A 22,168-nucleotide genomic window follows, 5' to 3' on the forward strand; every position below is an offset into this window, starting at 1 on the left:
GAAAGTGGCAACTGAGGATGTTTACACAGAAATAATCATGGCATATTTTAAAGTTATATATTTCATATTCCATATTTTATCCAAAAATTAAGATTCTGTCATAATTTTCTCACCCCCAAGTTGTTCCAAACATGTATGAATTTCTTTCTTCTGCTGAACACAAAAGAAAATATTTTGAAGAATATGGATTACCAAACAGTTGATGGGTTTGGACATTGACTTCCATTGTATTTTTTTTTTCATACTATGGAAGTCAAAGGGGAATTCAACTGTTTGATATTCTTCACAATATCTTATTTTGTGCTCAGCAGAAGAAAGAAATTCATACATGTTTAGACTTGAGGGCGAGTAAATGACAGAATGTTCATTTTTAAGTGAACTATCCCTTTAACAATTCGATTGCCTTTAACCAAACAATCTGTCCTGCCAAAAAAAAAAAAAAAAAAAAAACATTTACAGGAATAATCTGGCTTGATGTCCCTGCTGAGTCTTGCCAGTTTGAGTGTTACGGCAGATGAGTTATGGAAAATCAATTAAAGCTTTAGATTCATATGAGTGAAAGAGTTTACCACATTAACTCTACAATTGCTTGAATAGGCTATTGTATTCTGCAGCCTCTCAAAATAAATCTGTAAGCACAAGCACAAGAAAAGACAAGCTCACACCAGTGGTCAAGCTGGTGTTTGGAACATGGCAGCTGGTTTGTTGCTGGTAGCTAGTTAACTTTAGCCCAACATCTTAAACAAGGTGGTATAGCTCTGAGCAAGTTCACCCAAAAATATAAATTATACCATGATTTACTCACCCTCAAGACATCCAAGGTGTGTATGACATTCTTCTTTCAGATGATCACTAGGAAAATATCCTAGCTCTTCCAAGCTTTATAATAGTGAATGGGAGTGCGAGATTTTGAAGCCCAAAAAAATGCATCCATCCATCATGAAAAATAAACCATACTGCTCCAGGGGGTTAATAAATGCCTTCTGAAGCGATGAGTTTTTGTAAGAAAAATATCCATATTTAAAACTTTATTAGCTATAATAACTAGCTTCCGGACCGGCAGACAGCCGTACACAGCGATTTACGGTGAAAGAGTAACGTTAACTTAATTTTTATTATTATTTACTATTACCTTTTTAAATATTTTTTTCTCCTTACACAAACACATCGCTTTGCTTCAGAAGGCCTTTATTAACCCACTGGATTTGGATTATTTTATGATGGATGGATTTTCTGGGGGGGCTTCTAAAATCTCGTTTCTCGTTCTCTTTTTTTATGGAATATTGCAGTATTTATTATAAATGATTTATCTATTCACATTTTTATATAAAAAAAAAAATAATGTGCCCTGATATTAATCAAAATAACTAACCATCATCTCACCTGCAATGACATCTCTTCTGTTCTCTGATGACGCGTTTAGTGGCGCAAGGGCGGGATAACCTGTCACTCACATCTCTGACCAAGGCTCTGACTCACATGAGATCACAGCAATAGCAAACCACAACGATCCAATCAAGTCCTACCCTACATTTTTATGTTCAAGAAGCCAACTTCCATTTCATGCTGACTTAAAAAAAAAAGTATACTCTCGACTATACAATAGTTTTGTGATTCATGTAACTTCTCCAGGTTAGCTTGCCTAAATATGCAAAAATATATTCAACCTTTTTTTGCATTATAATTTTTACAAAATTACATTTTGATTTAAGGGTGCAACATAAAAATATTCTGTTCACAAGAAATATTTACCTAGATTTAATTTTTTTATTTTCACACATTTCTCATGTATGACAACTTTTTCGGTTTCCACGATCCATAAATGTATTTCATCAAACATTTGCAGGGTGAAAGTTGTCACCTAGCACCCTGGGATGCTGTTCATACTGCACACAAACATGGCGGAACCCATGGAGCTGCAGCTGCTCTGCTGGGGAGGCGACTGGGATCTGCCGTCAGTGCACACAGACTCCCTCGTTGTGCTGGTAATTACACGGGTTATGTTAACGCCTGTTTTAAATACATATTCACAATGCAATATTTAATCAAGAATGCCGATGCCTTTTTGGAGAAACCTGTCCTAGGGTCCGGATAGCAATCCAGCACTGACAAGATTCACTTTGATAAATGAAATTGTCGCTACACTAATACGCCAGTTCAGTATTAAACTGATGCAATGCAAGCGTAGCTGTCATGCAGAAATGATCTCGACTGAATTGCATTGCATTGTTTTGAGTGGTTGATGATAGTAAGCTAATATGTGTCGCACAGCTCCGGTTTTTATTTCTTGAAGGTCAGAGGAATAATGCTGCTAGGATCTGAAGGGTATGGGGTCTTTTTTACTCGCTTTTCACTTAGAATAGAGATTACAGTGCTTCTGTTTTGTGCTGGAGTAGGCCTACAGCTTTTCTTGTTTGTTTTTGCAGCTGCTTAAATCCATAGAAATCCTGCGTTCTAACACTATGCAAAAATGCATAATAAAAGTCCTAGTTCCACTAGCGCTAAAGATGATTATCAATATTTAACCGTAAATCAGTCATCTATCCATCTGACATGTTTTTAATGTTCTTTTATAGGCTTATGCAAAGTTTGCTGGGGCAGAGCTTGCGGTAAAGTCTGTTGACTGGACGTGGAGGACTATTACAGGTCAGATAAAGGATTTTTTTGTAGTCATGGTGTGAGAGTTTAATGTAGGGAAAGTCAGGAATGTAGCCACGCGCATCCATAGTTTTCCAAATGTAATATTGTGAATGCCAAACATTGCTGAAGTGTGTAAAGGGGTGAGCAGCTTTTTCTAATGCTGCAGCTGTCACATTTCTCTTTCCACAGCATCTGTGCCACAACTATATTATGAGGGATCCACAGTCACAGAACCAACACAAATTCTAAACTTCCTACGAAAACAGGTAGAAATTCATATCTGTTTACAGATTTGCTTCTTTGTGTGTAACATAAGTGGGGATATTTTACTGTGTGTCAGTCATTGTCGCAGAAGAACTCTGATGAATTCAGGACCCCGACGTGAAATTTATTTTGACAAGCTGACTCTGCATTATTACACAGCTTTACCTACTACATTCATTCATTCATACATGAACATAAAATATTTATTTCAATTTATATGTGATTAGCTACAGTTTATTGTCTATATTTGGGCATTCAAAAATATTTGACCAGAATTGTACAACAAACTAATTGGAATCGAGTTTACCAGAGAGCCAACTTTTATTGTAAAGATATATTGGAATATACATACAAGTGTAAATTATAAAAAGTATCAGCATATACCTCCTCCCCCCACCCAGATAACAATTAACAAAAACAGGGGGAGAAAAGGAAAACAAATAATGCATGGTATTGTGAGTGACACCATTCAAAATCTTTTAATAAAGGTATAAATACAACAGTTAATAATGATAATGAAGGTCAGCAGTAAAAAATAAATAATAATAAATAAAGAGTCAATAAAATTTTCCCGTAATCCACACAGAGTTTCAATGCCGACTATGAGTTGACAGCTAAGCAAGGGGCAGATACAATGGCTTACATCGCACTACTGGAGGAAAAGCTGCTGCCAGCACTGGTATTTTATCGGCAATTCACATACTGATTTAAAATTCCAGATCCTCATAATGATGATTGTATGAATTAAGTGTTAATTTGTGTTTTTAATTTGTAGCTGCACACATTCTGGGTGGACGCAGAGAACTATGCTAACCTGACCCGGCCCTGGTTTACGTCACATTCCCCATTCCCCCTCAACTTCTTTGTACCGGGTCGACAGGCCAGTTTGGCTTTGTCTCGCATCTTACTGACCAAAGCAGAGTCGCCATTGCTGAACATCACAGAGGTGGAGGGAAAGGTATGAGAAAACAGATCCATACTTATGTACGATCATAATTCTTACCTCAGTTACTGAGTCTCATGCATAGCATTGGATTAATTTATCGCTTTTCAATGCCATGGTGAAATGGAAATGTCTGTGGTTGCGTTGTGAGATGGAAAACCGTTTCTCTCTCAGCCCTCATGAGCAAATTCTGTGGATTGTAGAAACCAGAGGATCATGAAATATGTTACACAATGAATGTGCTATTGTAGTTATTCCATCCCTCATAATAATGAATATAAAAATTGTATGATTAGCAATAGATTTTCTTTTAGATCTACAGTGAAGCCAAAGAGTGCCTGAATTTGCTCTCCCACAGACTTGGGAACTTCCGCTTCTTCTTTGGAGACACGTGAGTTTTTCATTTCTTTTATCCTATAATATTTATCATCTCTTTAAAGGGATAGTTCACCTAAACATGAAAATTGTCATCATTTACTCGGCTTTCTTTCTTACTGTATGACTTTCTTTCATGGAACATAAAAGAAGGTAGTTTGAGAAATGTCTTAAGGCCCTGATTTACTCACAGCTAAGTTCTTTTTCAATCTTCGCTTAGAGGTAAAAAAAGAAGTTCAAAATACCTGAGCAGCGTTGTACTGTTAGTGAACATCCCGATGCTGCTTAGAGCGGCGTTTAGATAAATATGTTAATATGTGCTCCATGCTTTTCTCTTTATAACAAAATAAATGCTCCATGCTTTTCTCTTTATAACAAAATAAATGCATATTAAAAATCACAGTGGTCAGAAGACAGCTGTTAAGAAAGCATCCGATTATAGCGATGTAGATATGTGTGCACGTGCTCTGCAATTTGGTCAGTAATATCACGTTTATTTTTATAGCACTTTATACAATTGATTGCTTTAAAGCAAGCAACTTTGCAGTACTAAAGGCGTCCTATTATGCCCTTTTACAAAGTCTTGATTTTGTTTTTGGGGTGTACTAGAATATGCTTTCATGCTTGATTGTTAAAAAACAACAACATTATTTTTCACACATTTTACATTATTACAGCACCTCTCTCCCCAGTCAGTCCCGTTTCGATTAAGCCCCTCCTTCCGAAATATAAAATGTGCTGTGATTGGTTAGCTGGCACAATCTGTTGTGATTGACGTGTTCGGGAAATGTCACGCCCCTTCAGAACCGCAAGCTCTACTCAGATGTAAATATTAAGGATGGCGTCAGTTTCAAACCAATTTGAGCTTGATTCAGACTTAAAGGGATACTTCACCTCTGGGAAGATGAATGTGTATTTAATATTGGTCATTTATATAGTAGAAATGTGAAATTATTTTTGAAATTGAAGCATTCTAGACTGAGAAAAGGCAGAAAATTTATTTTTTACTCATGTGGCTGAAAGACAACATCTCCCAGAATGCACTTGCTTTGCTGCCCTTACGAGGCCACTCCCAAACCACGCCTACCGGTTACAGGCGGCAGAATCCGAAAAATGGATACAACTAGGCTTGCTTTGATACATCGTGTTATTTGATAAATTTCCATCGAAATGGTGCTAAATTGCGTTGCACCGGGATGTACTAGCCTAATGTATATAACACAACTTAGACTTTCACATTAAAAATATGATGCAAGGCAGGACCATGTCAACAGAGTAGCTTAGTAGCTCTGCATATGAACTGTTTTCCTCCAATTGAAATCACTATTTCTCTAAGCTAATACATTATCTAGGCTAATCCATACTCTAGTAACACTAATGGTTTATAAAAAGAACCACAACCAATGTGAGTTATAACTTTTAATTTAAAAAATAATGAATATTAACACTTTTACACTCAAAGCTCTGCGGATTTCAGACTGGTTTTGTACTGATACAAAGCTTAATGCTAAATCCTGAAGTATTCCTTTAATTAAGAATGGTAACAAACAAAACCATGATTCATTTTCCTAAGGGGCAGTGAACAGTCTTACAAAAGCAAGAGCTTACAAAAGCTAAAGTAAACACTAATGTTGGCTAGCAGGCGAGTGGAGCCAAACCCCTTTGCCCTTTGTTTACATTGAGGCAACAACATTAAACTTATAATTGGAACTGTTAATAGAAAACGCAACTATAAATAATAAGACATACTTACGAGTTGTGATCCACAAGCAACAGATCCGTAAAATGTGCAGCACACAGACAAATGTTGGGGGTTATAATGTTCAGGAACAGTGTTTAAAATACATTTTAACCACTCTTAAGTTCGTCAGCCTTAGGAAGGTCAAACTAATGAGTTTTGGAAACAGGGTGGAAAGAACAGGATCTCTTTGACATGGCGACAACACTGTCTTCTCTAACGCAGCTCAACCAGGCCTTGTCCCCTTTTTTTACGTATTCCGTGAGATTATTTATATGAGGAACATTGTGACTTCATAAGATCCGGAAAAAACGCGTTGTAATCAAAACGAGTTGTTCGTTGTAGTTCTTGGAAAGTGTATTCTGTTAAATAAAATATCTCGCTTTGGAGTGGACTTTGAGCTTTGGAACCTTTTTTGATCTTTTTTTTATGCTCAAACAGCAACATAACACACACACCAATGCTATATTAGACCAGATAACTTTTCCAGAAAGTTCACTTTGGCAAGCTGTTTTGAACTCCTGAAACAAACTCAAAACGAACTTCGTTTTGGCCTGATTTTGTTCGAAATGACGTCACAGTATATTGGGGCCTTTAGTGTTATGGTGTTGGAAGTCAATGACCTACAAAACAATTATTTTGAATTGTAATAAAATTTCACAGTGTAAGAGGTTATATGTTGTAGGAAGAAGGAGGCGGGAACCGGCCAACATTCAACAATTTTAATAATAAATAAATAAACAAATACAAAAACGAAAGTAGAGACGGCAGTCCCTCACGGTCGACTGCCGCCACACACAATAAAACAAAACATTAAATAAAATAGTCCAGGCCTGGCCTCTCGCAATCTCCACTGTCGTCGCTCCTCCTTTATGCTTCCGCTCCTCCTTGAGAGATACGAGACCGGTGCGTCGCGCAGGTGTCGCTCATCATCAATCACGCCACCGGCCTCGCGCCGTCCTCCCACGGCCCTCGGCCTCGTCCTGCTCGCCACACACAATATAACTGTTTTTACTGTATTTTTGATTTTGAAAACATAAAAATCCTATTGACCCCAAAGTTTTGTACAGTAGTGTATAAAGTTAAATGTAATCATCTTTGCGTGTCACCATGTTTTCTATTTGCTAGGCCTACAAGCCTGGACGCCTTTGTATTTGGCCACATTGCCCCTCTTATTAAAGCCCCTCTGCCCAGTGGGCAGCTTCAGAAGCACCTAAACCAACTTGATAACCTCTGCCAGTTCTGCAACACCATCCTTAAAAACTACTTTACCGATGCCACCACTGAGAAGAGAATGGACTGTAAGTAGTCACAGCCCCTATAGTACTATATTAATTACAAATATATATATATATATATATATATATTGGTCCTGCTCTGCTCTTTCTTCTTTTTATTAATTTATCTCAACTTCCATTTGTTTGCTGTTGAATCATATAGAATTAAATCATTTAACCAGACATTCATTATTCATCACCTTTCCATTGCTTTCAACCCGAGACATTTGGCTCAAAGCAGATGCTAAAAGACAGTTTAATAACAGCATGGTCTTGGGCCTCGTGGCTATTTTAAGTGATTTGCTATGTCTCTTTGGCTGCACTCTGATTCTACTAATCTTTCTCCCATGTGCGTAAAAAACATCTGCTTTTCTCCAGAATCAGTGTCCTTTCGTCTTTTCTTTTCTTTATCTCTGCCCTCTTGCTAGGTTCACCAACGGCTACCCATGATCCTGTTGATGCAAACCTCCAGAAACTGACACAACTTGTTAACAAAGAGTCCAACCTTATTGAAAAGGTCTTGGCTAGATCTGCTCATTCACTTCTGAATTTAATGTCATAAGAAATTACAGTACATGGTCAAAAGTATGTGGATGCCCAAACAGTTTTCCCACTATGTATTGAAACATGCATGTTGGTATTTTCTCCTATTTGGAATTTTATAAACAAGAGCATAAGTGATGTCAGACACAAATATTGAGTGATGTGGTCTGGCTCACAGTTGATGTCCCAGTTCATCCTAAAGGTGTTCAATGGGGTTCAGGGCTAACCCAGGCCAGTCAAAGACGTCCAACTAGAACCGTTTATTCACTTGCTCTTTACACAGGGGCATTTCATGCTGAAACACAAAAATCATTCAGCATTCTGCTGAAAATGCTTGTCATAAGATGTAAATTTACAGTTAAATAATTATACAATTTTGGACGTGAAAAAGAACTTTACATTGAAAAAAAACATAAATTGGCATTCCCAAAATTCTCTGTGACATCTCATATGATAATTTTCCATTGAAATAACTATTTCTAGTTTCTAGGTTAATTATAACTAGTTTCTTTTTAGTTTTTTTCTTATTAATTATTTATATATCATTAGGGTTTTGTTACATCTCATGATCCCATGATGGTGATTTGTAGAAAAGTTACTTGTGATGAACATTGATTCATCATATGTATTTTTCTTTACCACTGTTTTTAAGGTGTTTGTCTGCATATTATAAAGGTAAAAAAAAAAAAAAAAAATTTTTTTGTAATTTGGTATATTAAATGGATAGACCCAAAGAACAATTCTGTCATCATTCACTAATCCTCAAGATGTTCCAAACCAGTTTGCATTTCTTTCTTCTGCTGAACACAAAAGAAAATATTTGGAACAATACGGTTAATCAAATAGTTGATGGGCCCCATTGACTTCCATAGTATTCTTCAAAATATCTTCTTTGGAGCAGGTTTGGAAAGACTTCAGGGTGAGTAAATGATGACAGAATTAAAATTTTTGGGTGTACTAACATTGTTTTATCTAAGGAAATATATATATATATATATATATATATATATATATTTTTTTTTTTCAGTATGTTGAGTCTGTAAAACGTCTCCGGTTACGCATTATGGTTCCCTGAGAAGGGGAACGAGACACTGTGTCCTCTAGGAGACTATAGGGAATGCCTCAAACGTGACTGGTATCTGAAGCATGTGTTTAAACACGACAATGTCATTTGCCGACGACAATCCATGACGTCACTAACTATGCAACCGTGAACACCTGTATTAGACAACACCAAATTTTTGTCTGAAGGAGACGTAGACATGCAGGCCTGATGCATGGCAATGAGACGCAGTGTCTCGTTCCCTTTCTCAGTGAACCATGGTTACATGCGTAACCTGAGACATTCCCTTTCGAATGGGAACTCGCACTGCACCCTCTAGGACACTATGGGGAACAAATGCCCACTCCGCAATGCTGAGGGAATGACTGCCTAATTGGCTGTGACAAGCACAATGAGGCACAAATGAGGTCTCAATGGACCAACCCTGTCTGACCTAGAGTCAGCATCTTGCAAGGCCAGCACTCCTGAATTTAAGGGTGCTCAACCAATGAGAAGGGATGCTATCTTCTCAAAACCACTTCTCACCAGGGCCCAGAGATGGGTTCCTCTGGGGAGCTGAGGATTCAGCAGGATGACCCTCAGAGTGAGGTGTGTCCAATGCTCACCCAAGACTGTGATCCCCAACTTTGACTGGAGTTGAACCAGGGGCGATAGACCCTAATAAAGAAACCCCATAAAGGAAGGGTGAACTACACCTACTAGAGGACACTAGTAAACAGCTGCATTAGTGTCAGCTGTGCTAGAGTCTCCGAAGTCTGCCTGAGCCGGAACAGAGCATAGAGGACCCAAAGAGAAGGTATTCCAGTAACGGGGAGGGTACACTCCACGTTAGCCCCTGCAGTCTGAGGATCATATCGAGCTCTCTTCTGGGAGCAGAGGACCTGCTTACAGAACCCCAAAGGGTAGGCCCAAGCTCAACCAGGCTATCGATTTCCAGAGCACATGAGGAAACTGCCTGCTTAGGGGGACCCAAGTGGGGGAGGCTTACACAATGTTCTCTGAGGTTGTAGCTGCCTCCTCCAGAGGCTGGGGTTTAAGCAGGCACCTCCTTTGTGAGCATTTAAATTAGAGCGCTTTGCTGTGGCCTCCGTTCTCCTGAGCTCGACCTAGACAGTGACATCAAGTGATGAGCTGTCTTTAAGGTTGAGTATGGTTTGGCCTTCTCTCATTCTAGAGATTCATTCTTCTGAGGCCTCCGCTCACCTGAGCTCCGTCTAGACAGACATCAAGTGTGTCGGCACTCTGTGGGCCATTGTGATAAGCTGTCTTAAGGTGGAGTGTAGTTTGGCTTCCTCTCACTTTAAAGAGTCGTTCTGCTGAGGCCTCCGCTCTTCCGGGTTCCATTTAGACAACAACATCAAGTGTGTCTGCCCTCGGTGGGCCGCTGTAGTAAGCTGGCTTCAAGGTGGGCATTGTTTGGCCTCTTCTCACTTTAAAGAGTCGTTCTGCTGAGGCATCCGTTCACCTGAGCTCTAGCTAGACAGTAACATCGTGTGTTGGCCCTCTGTGAGGCTGCCTTGGCAAACTGTCTTTGAGGTTGAGTATGGTTGAGTATGGTCGCTCTACTGAGGCCTCCACCTTTTGAGCTCTATTACAGCAACATCTATTTCCAAGGTATGGTGAGTTGCCTTCCACCTCTGTGTGGGTTCCCTTAAGAAACAGGTAGCTCCCTTATGATAACCCCTTGTGATCAACTAGGGCCAGCCACTTCCTTTTTAAGGGGCTTTAGTAGGCGGCTCCCTTTTTGATTAGCTGAAGTTTCAAAGTCGCAGGGGTTATATAAGCAGGCGGCTCCCTTGTGGTAATGAAGTCATAGCTGCCTCCCCCAGATTCAGAATTGGGGTCCCCGAAGCAGGAGGCTCCTTTATGTATCTAGAGTAAACTGCCTTCTCTGTTTCGGATTCTTTAACAACAACTTCCCTGAAATGCAAACTTTAGCATATTTGCAAGATCGTAACTGCCTCCACCTATAGTGGGTTCTTAAGTAGGTGACCCCCTGCTTTAATTCTGCGTCCAATTTCTCCGAATTAGATCCAGCAAATTAATCAGTAGCAGTACCAGAGCTAGCAAGAGGAACTTAAACAAAAAATATTCCTATTCGACGACTCCTGCGCTCTGCCAAAAGGATGTCCCACATCCGAAGAGATTAGGGATGACGCGAATGGAGATATTCATTGAGAAATCCTCACAATGCGTGCATTCAGCTCCCTAGAGATCTAAACCTGCATACTCCTCATTCATGGACTCACTCACTAGACGCACATCCTTCCTGACAAAATTGCTTGGCAGAGTGTTTCTTCATGATATTCACGTTCACACGCACGCAAACAAACCGATCCCAAAGACAAGAAATTGATTACGGCTAATACAGGTGCCCTTTATACTCACACCGTTAGTGACGTCACGGACTGTCGTCGGCCAATGATATTGTCGCGTTTAAACGCGTGCTTCAGACACACGATCACACTGGAGGTATTCTCCATAGTGTCCTATATAGGATGCAGTGCGAGTTCCCATTTGAATGGGAACTTAAAATGTTAATACCATATTTTTACAGTAAAGTTCTGCCAAACACAGCTAATGTTTGTTTACCGTAAATTTCACCGTTTTTTTGTTTTGTTTTGTTTTTAGTGTATGGCTGTATTTGTAATTTTATTAACCTGCTAGTAATGCTGCTGAGATACAAACAAGAGGGTGTCCGCATACTTTTGGTCATGTAATGAATCTCAGAACCTATAAACATCATCTTACACATCTTTTGGAATTGACACTTGTCCTGTGAGTCTTATCTTTATGTCTTTATGTCACAGATGGATGACAATCTTCGCAGCAGTCCGCAGCACAGACCGCACAGACATGAGGCCAAACCCTCGGCCATGGCCAGCGAAAGGAGCTCAACCTGAAAACCCTATCTAAGCACTGACTTTACCATTATTTATTTTTTTCCCATGGAAATTGAAATAATTTCCAAATCATATTTAAAATCGAACACATTGATGAGGTCATAATAAATGAATGCTAGTTTTTCATAATGAAGTTGCTGAAATGTTGGTTAACTTGGTTTGAGTGTCGGATTTTGTAATACAACACCATAAAGGGCTTGTTAAATAGGCAGTCGTCATCTAATGTATATACGTAAGAATCATTAGCACATGTGGCAACTACATACATATACAAAAAGGGAAATGCTGACAATTGATATCTTGCGATACAAATTTTATTGTTTAAAGGAGATGCAGCTTTTATTTCAGTTGCATTGCTCTTGCTCCTGGCTGTCTTTGGCTTTCTCTTCAAATAATAATTGTATAGGGAACTTTGAATGCACAAGCTTGCTTTCTAAATGCAAAGGCTTTATGTATAAGTTTTATGGTGTTTTATTTTTTCAATCCTGCCCAAACACAATTACAGGTATATTATAAGCTTTACGGTTGATAGACTGTTTCAGCTTTTATTTCATCATAGTGTTGTTTAAAATCAAATTAGGATTTAAAATTTTACATCTTAAAGGTTCACAACAGTTACTTTAGTGCATATGGCAGGTGAAATATCATGCATGTATTGGCATTGTGCCTCATTACAGCATAACTTTCTCTTAGTTTAACTGATTTTTCCATTTCTCTCACTTGATTATGTAACCTTCAAATTCTTGATTTTTGGTGCAAAGGGATCTTGAAATCTGATTGTGTGTACTGTGTATACATTTATTGTTCTTCAAATTCCTCGGGAGGTTTTCTACATGCAAGGAATGCCTTAAAAGTCCAGTGCTGTGTCACGCCATCTCACCTGACTTTATTTTTGATGTAATCATTATTCATTGTCTCTCAAGAAATTGTATATTTCGAAATATATGAGTGTACAGCAATGTTCAAATATATGTATGTATATATGTATGCAAGAAAGTAAAATTCTTTGAAATAGACAAGTTAACATGTTTATCTTATTCTGCTGATACATTTAGTTGTTTACACCAAATGTAAAACCCTCAACATTTGTATTGTGGAAAGTACATCCTGACGTAACTTAATAACTCATTTATGCTATTTAAATGGACAATACTAACATATTGCACAACTTTCCGTTCATTTATCATTTAAATGTGGCAGTAATAGAGAGACAGCTGTAAGGATTCAGGGCGGATCTAATCCGTGGGGAATTTGCATAAATTAATTAATAATTGGTAATTAATAATTATTCATACATGTTTGGATTAGATCAATCTTACATTGAATTTACTCTCCCTCTAAGGGAGGATCTATCACTTTACCTGCATGCATACGTGTATCCTTGCATTTTAACTACAAGTTGATTGCTTAGATCACGTTTTACAGACAGGTAAAATTTAATTAGCTCAATTGTCAGATTAATATTGGGGAAATCCCACATATCATCTTACTTCATAGGATTTCAGGAAACGCAATTCTCTGGCCAGAAGAACTGGGTTTTCTGCCCTATAAACACATACTCTTTAAAAGTATTTTTAATTTATAAAGCCGTAGCTTGATCTATTCACTTCAGAGACCTGGAGTATGAGCAGACACAGTAACATCAATCAAAATGAATATAATGGATTTAATAAAGGCATGACTACTTATGTATTTACTACGGTTACATGGGATATATGTATTTACAAACACATAGACAACAATGAACAATACAATAAGACATCAATGAACGAGAAATGCATAAAGTTTGGACAATGGATAACGTACACGCGTGAGCGAGTAAGAGAGAGAGGAAAGGGGATGGGGAGAGAGAGAACAGAGAAATTGGGAGAATTTCATTGGCAGGAAGACATTCACCTCTCCGATTACAACACGGAACATCATCTTAAAACTTCTTAGAAGCTCTATAAAGAGATTTATACTTGCAATCAACGTATGTTATGGTTTCTCTCTGTGCCGAAACAAAACATTCCTGTACGGCCCTGTCTGGCCGCGTGAGCTGAGTCCTTTGGGTGTGAGGAAGCGTCACGTGGGTTGCGTGGCGCGCGTGTTGAACGGAGGTTTACAGTCTTTGTTGTAACATTTCCAAAGGGAAATAGTTCGGCTAAGTTCGTTTCACTTCGTGGAAGTGAACTGAGTCGGCTACGGAAAACAAAACTTTGACTAACAAAAAGGGAATAAAGATCTCTACGGGGAAATCACGCGGAGTTAACGTTGCATCTTTCCATGGCTTTGAAGAAGCGTGTGTGTCTCTCGGTCCGGCGCGTCACGTGGTCACGTGCGCGTGTTTCTCCTTCAAAGAGAGCGCGCGCTCGTTTAAAGGTCCCTGGTAGATGGATTTGCTGAAGAGATATGTCACGGTCACGGGGTTTCCTTTTCAATCGTCGATTGGAATTAAACACAGAGACTTATCTACAAATGAAAAACACAACTAAACTAGAAACAAATAAAAGAAAGGCGAAGAGCTCGCCCGGAGGCGAGACGTTACATCATGACACGGGAGGAAGAGAGCGAGCGCAGAGGAGAAGCGTCATTTATCACACTATGAGAAATCCAGCCTCTTCCTGTTGGCTTGGCCAATTAGAGGGTTGGAAGTTTACAGGCGGGACTTTGGGTTTATGGCCCTTTGTCTCCAGAGAGAGACATCTGAAACCCTAATCTCGTCGGTTGTTTAAGAGAAGAATCTTCACAATTCTTATAATACTAATGTGTCACAAAGTTTAGCAAAATGTAATGTCAATTAACAAATGGGGAACGAAGATTGGAGTTTATCGAGACCAAACTTGCCACCAATGGATTTGGTTAAACATTAGTTGGCAAAGTTTGAACATTATCCCATTAAGAGTTGTCGAGAAACATAGACCAAACCACAGAAAGGCAACTCATGAAATAGGGAACTTAGATACGTCGTTCATACAATTCTCAAGTGGATATATAATAGCATATATATATGAATACAGGATTCATTTCTCCTCCTTGGTTAGAATTCAGAGAGAGAGAGAGAGAGACATACTTCTCTGACATTCCTGGTGCGGTCGTAAATGCTGTTATCTAAGGCCCCAGGCTCTGACAGCATGTTAAGTTTTGGTTCTTACTGTCCCCAAAAGCTGGTGCACATAGAATCATAACTTTTACTGTAATTTCTTGTATCTGATTAATTCCGCTGGATCATGAGAATTAAAACAAGACCAAGAATGACGTATAACAATACTGGGGAATAGACAGTTAAATGTAAAAATGCATAATGATAAAGTCACAGTTATTCCAATGTGACATGGGCAAATGGACACACATAAAAACACATCAAATATATCTGGTTGAATGTCTTTTAAAGAAAAGAAGTTCCTTTGGGACCTTCCAAAAATGTCATAAAATGTCTTAATGTCTTGTAAGCGGACACCGCGCTCTGTCCTGAGTGTGGGTGTCAGCTGTGGGGGAGGTGTGTGTGTGTGTGTGTGTGTGTTTTTTCAAGTTCCAGGCCTTTTGGAGCTAAAGGCTTTGGGATTTTAGCACGAAGGTATTTAGTTATTCAGATTCACCCTGGCCCAGTCCTTACAGTCCCCCTTTTTGTCTGATGAAGTCCCTGTGTGGACTTAATCGGACAACAATCATCACAATGGACGGATGGCAGGTGAATCATGACTCATGCAGCAGGTGGTTATTAGGGCTGAGGATTCAGCTCTATGAGGTTCGAAGCTGCCTCTGGCCTGGTCTCTGACTTGGCACTCCCTTTTTGCGGGTTTCGTCCGAAACCTTTCGTGAGCTTGGCTGAAGATGTTTGTATCTCGTTGAGTCTCCTGTATAGGATGAAGGTCAAGCCCAGTGTCAGGGTGTGTCTGACTACCATAGAGGTACACCGTGCAGTGTCGGCTGCGGTCCAGGCTTGGACAACAGGTGAGGTAGTCAGAATGGGTAGTAGAGACACAGCTTGGAGAGCTGTGTCGATAGGAGCAATGTCAATTAGCTGGGATCACCCCCCCTTTCGCAAACCACAACTCCCGTTCTGGAGTTAGGGTGAAAGTGTGGTACCTGGAGAAGGATGGGATTTCCAGTTTTAATTTGTACTCTTTGCATGGAAGATGGTATCATGCCAGGTCGTCAAGGTGAAGGATGGCACTTTCCGGTGCTTGGATTCACAGGCTCTAGTGGAGCGAGGTGACACAGGTGTCAGTGTCATTCTGGTCGTAAGTGAGTGCAGCTGTGCGCACAGGAGTGTTAGCGAGCCGCCTGTCACTTACACTCTCTGCTTGGGTCTTGATGCCTTGAGTGCGTAGCTTGGCTTCGGCAGGGCAGCGGGTGTCGCTGATCTGCAGCCCGCAGATTCCGTCAGTGTTGTCTCTGAGGAAAGGCTTGTTAGGGCAGAGATAGTGAATTTCTTTGGTCAATGTGCACACGTACGGGTTCGGAGCTTAGGACGGCTTTGTGTTGCTGTCGTTGCAGTCAACCCCGTCCGGCGTGTGGATCTTGATGTGAATGTTATTTTTCAAAATCTGACCTTGACAATGTTCTTGAGCCGGTAGATTCGGCTTGACTCTATGATGGGCAAGTTCGAGAGAAAGCCCCCCAACTTCTCTGCTTGTAGTCGGCGCAGAGAGGGATGGCACTACCCAGAGAGTAGGAAAGGTGTATTTGTAAAGAGTCAGTTGGCGTGGTGATGGCGGACGCCAGCACGGTTTTCACGAGGCTTAAGGGTATCAGGTGCGGTGGAATTCTACCCCTGGCGAGGCTGTCGATGGAGGAGTTCACCCCCTGCAGCAGGTTTGTCATCAGGGCTGTTACCAGCTGAGTTTGGGCAAAGTCATTCTGGAAGACAGTAAACAGCTGTTTCATGGAGTGAGTGTTGGAGTGCATGGGGTTCAACGCTGTGAGTGTTTAAAGTTACCACAGTTCCCTTTAGTGTCTTGTCGATGGTCTGCAGGGATGCACTCTGTTGTGAGTGCTCGTGACAGTCATTTTCTCAAGTTGCTTGAGCATGTGTTCAACCACGGTCTCAGCGTGAGTGCGGGAGTCCTTTGTCCATCGGCACCTACCCAGCTGTATTGTGTTGTTACGCTGGGGTAGTGTGTTCTGTAGGCGTTGTAAGGATCAGGTGGCACATTCACTTTCTGAGTGCGGGTCCGGCAGAAAAGGAGTCCTGGTGCCAGACCTGGTGAGATGTCCGAGTGCGGTTGCCCTCTGGTTGGCTGGAGGCACAGCAGCATCCTGGTAAAAGTGAAAGGGAGAGAGAAAGAGAGGAAAAATTTCGCCGGTATGCCACTTGCTTCGGTGTCTTGCAAGTGTCTCTGGTGCTGCGGCGTGCAGCGGCATACATTGGCATTACCCCCCTTGTGCACTGTGGCATCACAAGCTGTGGCGCGGTGATGGCATCAGGTGCAGAACGCTGAATGTTGTTTAGTGCACGCAGCATGTGCTTGTCGACGCAGGTTGGCTGAAGGCACCGGTTGTCGGTGGGTGCAGACGGCGGTCGTGGGTGGTTGGAGGGGTAGAGAGGTGGTTGTCTCAAAGTTCATTTGGTTAGTCACAGTCTTTGGTGAGCTGAAAGGTGCAGGGTAGCAAGTTCACATCTCCATTTGGTGCTGAGGCTGTGCCTTTATGGCTGGCTGAGGGAGTTCTTGTGACCTCTGTGACCTGCCAGTTAGGTTCTCTTGACCTGTGTGACTGGAGGGGGAGGGGTTTTTGAACTTGAGCTCAGACATTCAGTTGTTTAGGGTCTATTAAAGGCTCAAAGCGATTTAACAGAACTTGGCCAATCAGAAGTGGGTACGTGATCGGTACACTGGGTGAACGGAAGCTACCTGTTTTGAGCCAAGTGTTGTTTTGGCTGTAGGATTGCACGTTCAGCTCACATGTTTGGGACTTGAGAGTTCGTTTTGATGCTCAGCTGTAGCACTGAGTCTTTCAGAGAGTTGGGCTGACATTAGCATGGCGTTCGAGCTAGTGTCTAGCAGGCCTTCAAGGCTCAAATCAATGTCTCTGGTGGTGGTTGGGTAGAGTTTTCGTGCCACCCCCTTTTTGATTAGGCTTTACAGAAGTCATGGCGTCTGGGCTGGTGTCGTGACTGATGAGCGGTTAGGCAGGGGCTCTGTGGCATTCTGGCACACTTGTTGTGAGTGATTAATGCGTGGCCCTAAAAGTTCAGAACTACTGCTTAATAGGTTCGTTAAGCATTTAGCATAAAGCTAAGTGTCTCTTGTGTCCTTATCTTAGCTGTGACTGTTAGGCTAAGTTTTGTGTGGTTCCGATGGTGCTTTCTTATTTAAATTCTGCTTATTGTCAATCCTCAGGACTCTAGTAGTGGTGTTGAAGGGTCACAAAACGAGTGCACTGGTTGAAATTAAGCCAAAATAACAAATAAGGGGGTCTGTTTCCTTTCTGGGCCCTATAGGAGATGGAACCACACTCGGACAAGAGAGGCCAAAAAAAAAATTAAATCATATAGATGACCTAATAGACCAGGGAATAGCTGCTTGCTATTATTATCAAGGTCAAAGGAATGAAATAATTAATGAGGAAAATAAAATAAAAATTAAAGCAAAATGGAATAAAATGATCAAACACAGGAATGATCTGAAGTCGAGAATAATCAGTGGCATTAGTGACTAAACTTTGGATTTGCTTTGATCAACACTTTATAGTGGGTTGTAGCGGTTGCATGTTCAAAACCACCTCGTGTGTGTCCCTCCAAAGGTTTAGTCAACATGCAGATGAAAATTCCTATGGTTATACAAATTCTTCTGTAGTTAGTTACGCAGTTTACATGTAGTTAAACTTAAGTTTAATTAACAGGGGCTCTGCGAAGTTAGTCTTCAACGGTTAGCAAGGAGTATTCCTAAACCAGTGAAGGTGAACTTTAGCTAATAAGAATTGCAAACACGGAAAGTGGATAATTAGAAACCCTAACTGGTGTTGAGGAAAGTATTCTAGAATACTTTGCCCTGTGGAACACAGGCGGTGATTAAGGGTTCAAGTAAATGATGCTAGCTGCTAACTGTGGAAGTTATTTCGCTTAGCCTATGCTGTGCGGGAGCTAGGTTAGGTTAGCCTAGCCTAAGTTAGCTGGATGCTAGGCTAGATTTAGCTTAGCCACCCAGGCTGGTTTGTTTACAAAAGTGACATTACGAGTTAACACTTCCTGTGGCAAGTTGTTGTCATGGGAACCAGAGCATGTCAGAACAATTCAACAGTACTTGAAGAATGTCTGTACATTTTACATGAATCACACACGTTTTAACGGGTTAACAGGAGGCGCCTATACTTTGTTTTTCAAGAACTTGATGTTCCATTTAGTAAACTGCAGATGTGTTTTGGCATTTGCTAATTGTACTAATGGAACTTTGCTCTTTACTTTACATGACTTATTCTATTTGTTTACAAAGTAAGGAAATAGAATTGCTGCAAGTCAACGCTTGTCTAAGCGTATGTAGTTACGTTTCTTCTCGTGCATAAATGCTGATTTTTCAGCACGTGACTTGGTTTGATCGCTTAGTAGCTTTCTGCTTGTAGATGCAGCCAAAATTTAGGTGAATTACATCAATCTAGCAACAAATTTTTTTTCTTTTTTTTTTTTCTGAGGGCCTTTACATCGTAGAAAGGGGAGCATCACCCGGGTCTACATAGATAACACTGTTCTGAGTTTTCTTTGTCAGAAACAGGTTTTAGTCATACCGCGATTTGGATTTCCTTTTAACCAAAGCGGAATGGATATCGGTACAGATTACAAGCTGCTGAGATGATACCTTTTTCACACAGACTTACGCTTTAATGCTGAAGTTAGTGATACCAGTTGAGAATCTAAGGCTCTTTTACTTGAAGTAGAGATGTCAATTCCAGCTATTGTTTTATCGGCATTTAGACAAGCCAGCGATCGAAACACGTATTGCACGTTTTGTTTTAGTTGGATCGCGATGATCAAGTGCACGCCCGTGGGTTAACGGTAGTTTAGAACTCAGGTGATTTTACTACACTCTGGCGTCAAGGTATCGTATACCCTATTTGGAGCTGGTGTTCTATGTAACTCTTCACTGTCACGGAACCTAATGTTTAGCGGTGCCGATTTACTCAACATCTAGAAACCGTTTGTTTCAAAAGAGTCGTGCATAGTCTGTCGGCCGTTGAGGCTTACATGTCCGTCTAAGATTCCTTTAAATCAGTAAAATTCTAATTTTACAGACGCAGAGTCTTGCAACTCTTTGAGCACACTTTCATCTACTTTTAAAAGTTTTATGTCCGATGTTGATCAAGGACCTTTTAGCTGAGTCTTGCACGGTGTTCGTGCAGTGTGTCTTCTGGGTTTGCAGTTCAGGAATTTGGGGTTTTAGGAATTCTTACTGAGGGGACCTTCACGCATCGTTGAGTGGGCATTGCGTGGGGGCAGAAGAACTATGGTGGCTGACGGGTTTTGGAGGGAAAGTTTCTTGAAACTTGTGTCCTCAGTCACAGGTTCGTTGTAAGTTCCACAGCAAACTCGTTCGGAGCCGGTGGTGGTAGCACAGGTTCTTCTAGGTCTGTGCTGCTGGGTGTCTGTGACGTGTGTTCACCGGTTGGAGACTGCAGGTGAAAAATCAATGTCCTGTAGATTGTCAGAGATGTGTGGAAGGCGGGCTTTTTCACCCCCCTTTTCAGCTCTTGTGCGTTGGCTGAAATGTGCGGACCGGTCAGGGGAAACTTGTGGTGTGTGTTTCCCCTTTTCAGGTCATGCTGCAGTCTAACAGAGTGTGGCGACTCTGTGTGATCGGTGCCAAGTTCGTGTTCGAGATCTTGTCTCTGTTGAACGGGCTTGTGGATGGTCGCACGGGCCTCTTTTGGGTTTTTCGCAGGCCGTGCGCTTTCGAGTCTCTTTCAGTTCGGTCTCTGCTCTTTGCAAGAGGCTTCACTTTGTCGGAGTTTCTCGTCGAGTTCCTCTCTGGTTCTTTTCTCTGACTATTCACTTCGGTCTGTGTCGATGAAGGTTAGCCAGGGCGGTTTGAAGTCTTTCCACTTCCTTCTTGTAGCTAGGGGTCGTTGTCATCCTCGGCTTGCATCCTTAGCGTTGCAACTTTGTGCTCCAGGGCGATGCGGCTCCTTTCGTGGAGACGTTCTTGTGTGATGAGCTGGCAAGTGAGGTTGACGTGTCTGACCGGTCTTTGTCGTGGGAGCTTTGGCTTGGTTTGTGCGCCGTCAGCTTGTCCACGTCTGCGATGCTCTTGGCTCGAGGCTCTGAGTCACTAGCGTCCTCGGGCAGGAAGTTAGCCGTCATGGCCGTCAGCCATGTGTCGAGGTTGTCCCAGCGGGTTGTGGGACCGGAACATACTGGCTTCACTGTGGGCGAGAGGAACACAACACACACAGAGAGACCAGTGCAATTTCGTTCTACGTTTAACGAGCTATAATACGGGCTATGCCGTGTATGAAAATTTTGGTTAACTGATGCAGACAGTTAAATCATTCGGTGGGACAATTTAGGTAGTTCAGTATGGGCCTGAATAAAATTTAACAGGGCGGTAGCTTAGTGGTCACCTGTTGATGCTAACGGCTTGGTTTGTCAAACTATTATTCAGCGTTCCTTGTTGTCTCAGATAGGCTCTGTCTTCTAGGTGAACTGAAAGGAACAGAGCACAACAGAAAAGAGCAGTGGCAAGATAACAAAGTTTGAAGTAACATGCAACCATTAAAGATGGAAAGTTCTGTAATGAAATGGCGTCAATAGTACACAGGAAGTGTTACAAGGGAAGAGGAGGCCTAAGCCTGCGGTTTGTGGCTCGGAGAGGAGAAGGGAGCCACACGCTTCAATGACCGGGGGAATTCATAGATTCTGTGGCCAATACTAAGTGGATGGGTTTAATACCTTTTTCTAGTTTGCCTGGGGTGAAATGAGGTCATTCCGCTCGAAGTCAGCATCGTGGTTGGTCCTTCTGTCGCCCCAAACACTTGGCAGCAGTGTCCCGGGCCTTTCGGTGCATCTGTACCTAGGTGCGCCCTTTCAAGCAACTTGACCTGGAACACAACCGGCGGTGCCGAATTGGTAATGTCGTGTTGCGGGCCGCACGAAGGGAAAGATACAGGAAAGTCTGAGACCCGTGCTCAGTCAGTGCTGGTGACGCAGATCAGACGAACCACCCGCCGGACCTCGAGCAGAGCTGACTGTCAAATTGCCACAGCCCGAGAGAGATTTCTACCTACAAACACAAAACAGGATGAAGAACAATTGAACCTCAACGTGAATTAAAGCTCTTTTATCTAAATCAAATTGAGTGTCTTTTTTTTTTTTTAGAAAAATCAAAGGCAACGGCTTTACTAAAATTATGGTAAAAACAAAGGGAATTATGACAATGTTAATTATCAGAATAACCTAGTCTCCCTTCGGAGGAGAGTTTTAGAGCCGCAGGAAGAGCACAGGAGGAAGCA

General features: G+C 41.4%; 1 protein-coding gene across 2 annotated transcripts; it reads left to right on the forward strand.

Annotated features, from left to right (window-relative positions):
• The first annotated feature begins 1,867 nt into the window (after nt 1-1,867).
• mtx3 (metaxin 3) lies at nt 1,868-12,765 on the forward strand. 2 transcript variants are annotated; one of them, XM_056237631.1, is made up of 9 exons: nt 1,868-1,985; nt 2,577-2,646; nt 2,830-2,906; nt 3,491-3,583; nt 3,680-3,862; nt 4,162-4,238; nt 7,089-7,261; nt 7,666-7,754; nt 11,654-12,765. In XM_056237631.1, the coding sequence occupies exons 1-9, from the start codon at nt 1,875-1,877 to the stop codon at nt 11,744-11,746; spliced, it is 966 nt and encodes a 321-aa protein (XP_056093606.1). In that variant the 5' UTR covers nt 1,868-1,874; the 3' UTR covers nt 11,747-12,765. The 2 variants fall into 2 exon arrangements, with proteins under 2 accessions (XP_056093606.1, XP_056093614.1); XM_056237639.1 differs by lacking the exon at nt 7,666-7,754.
• Nucleotides 12,766-22,168: the final 9,403 nt, after the last annotated feature.

This window comes from Rhinichthys klamathensis, unplaced genomic scaffold (genome assembly GCF_029890125.1).
Source record: "Rhinichthys klamathensis goyatoka isolate OS25496 unplaced genomic scaffold, OSU_Roscu_1.1 h1tg000019l_1, whole genome shotgun sequence".
NCBI classification, from domain to species: domain Eukaryota; kingdom Metazoa; phylum Chordata; class Actinopteri; order Cypriniformes; family Leuciscidae; genus Rhinichthys; species Rhinichthys klamathensis.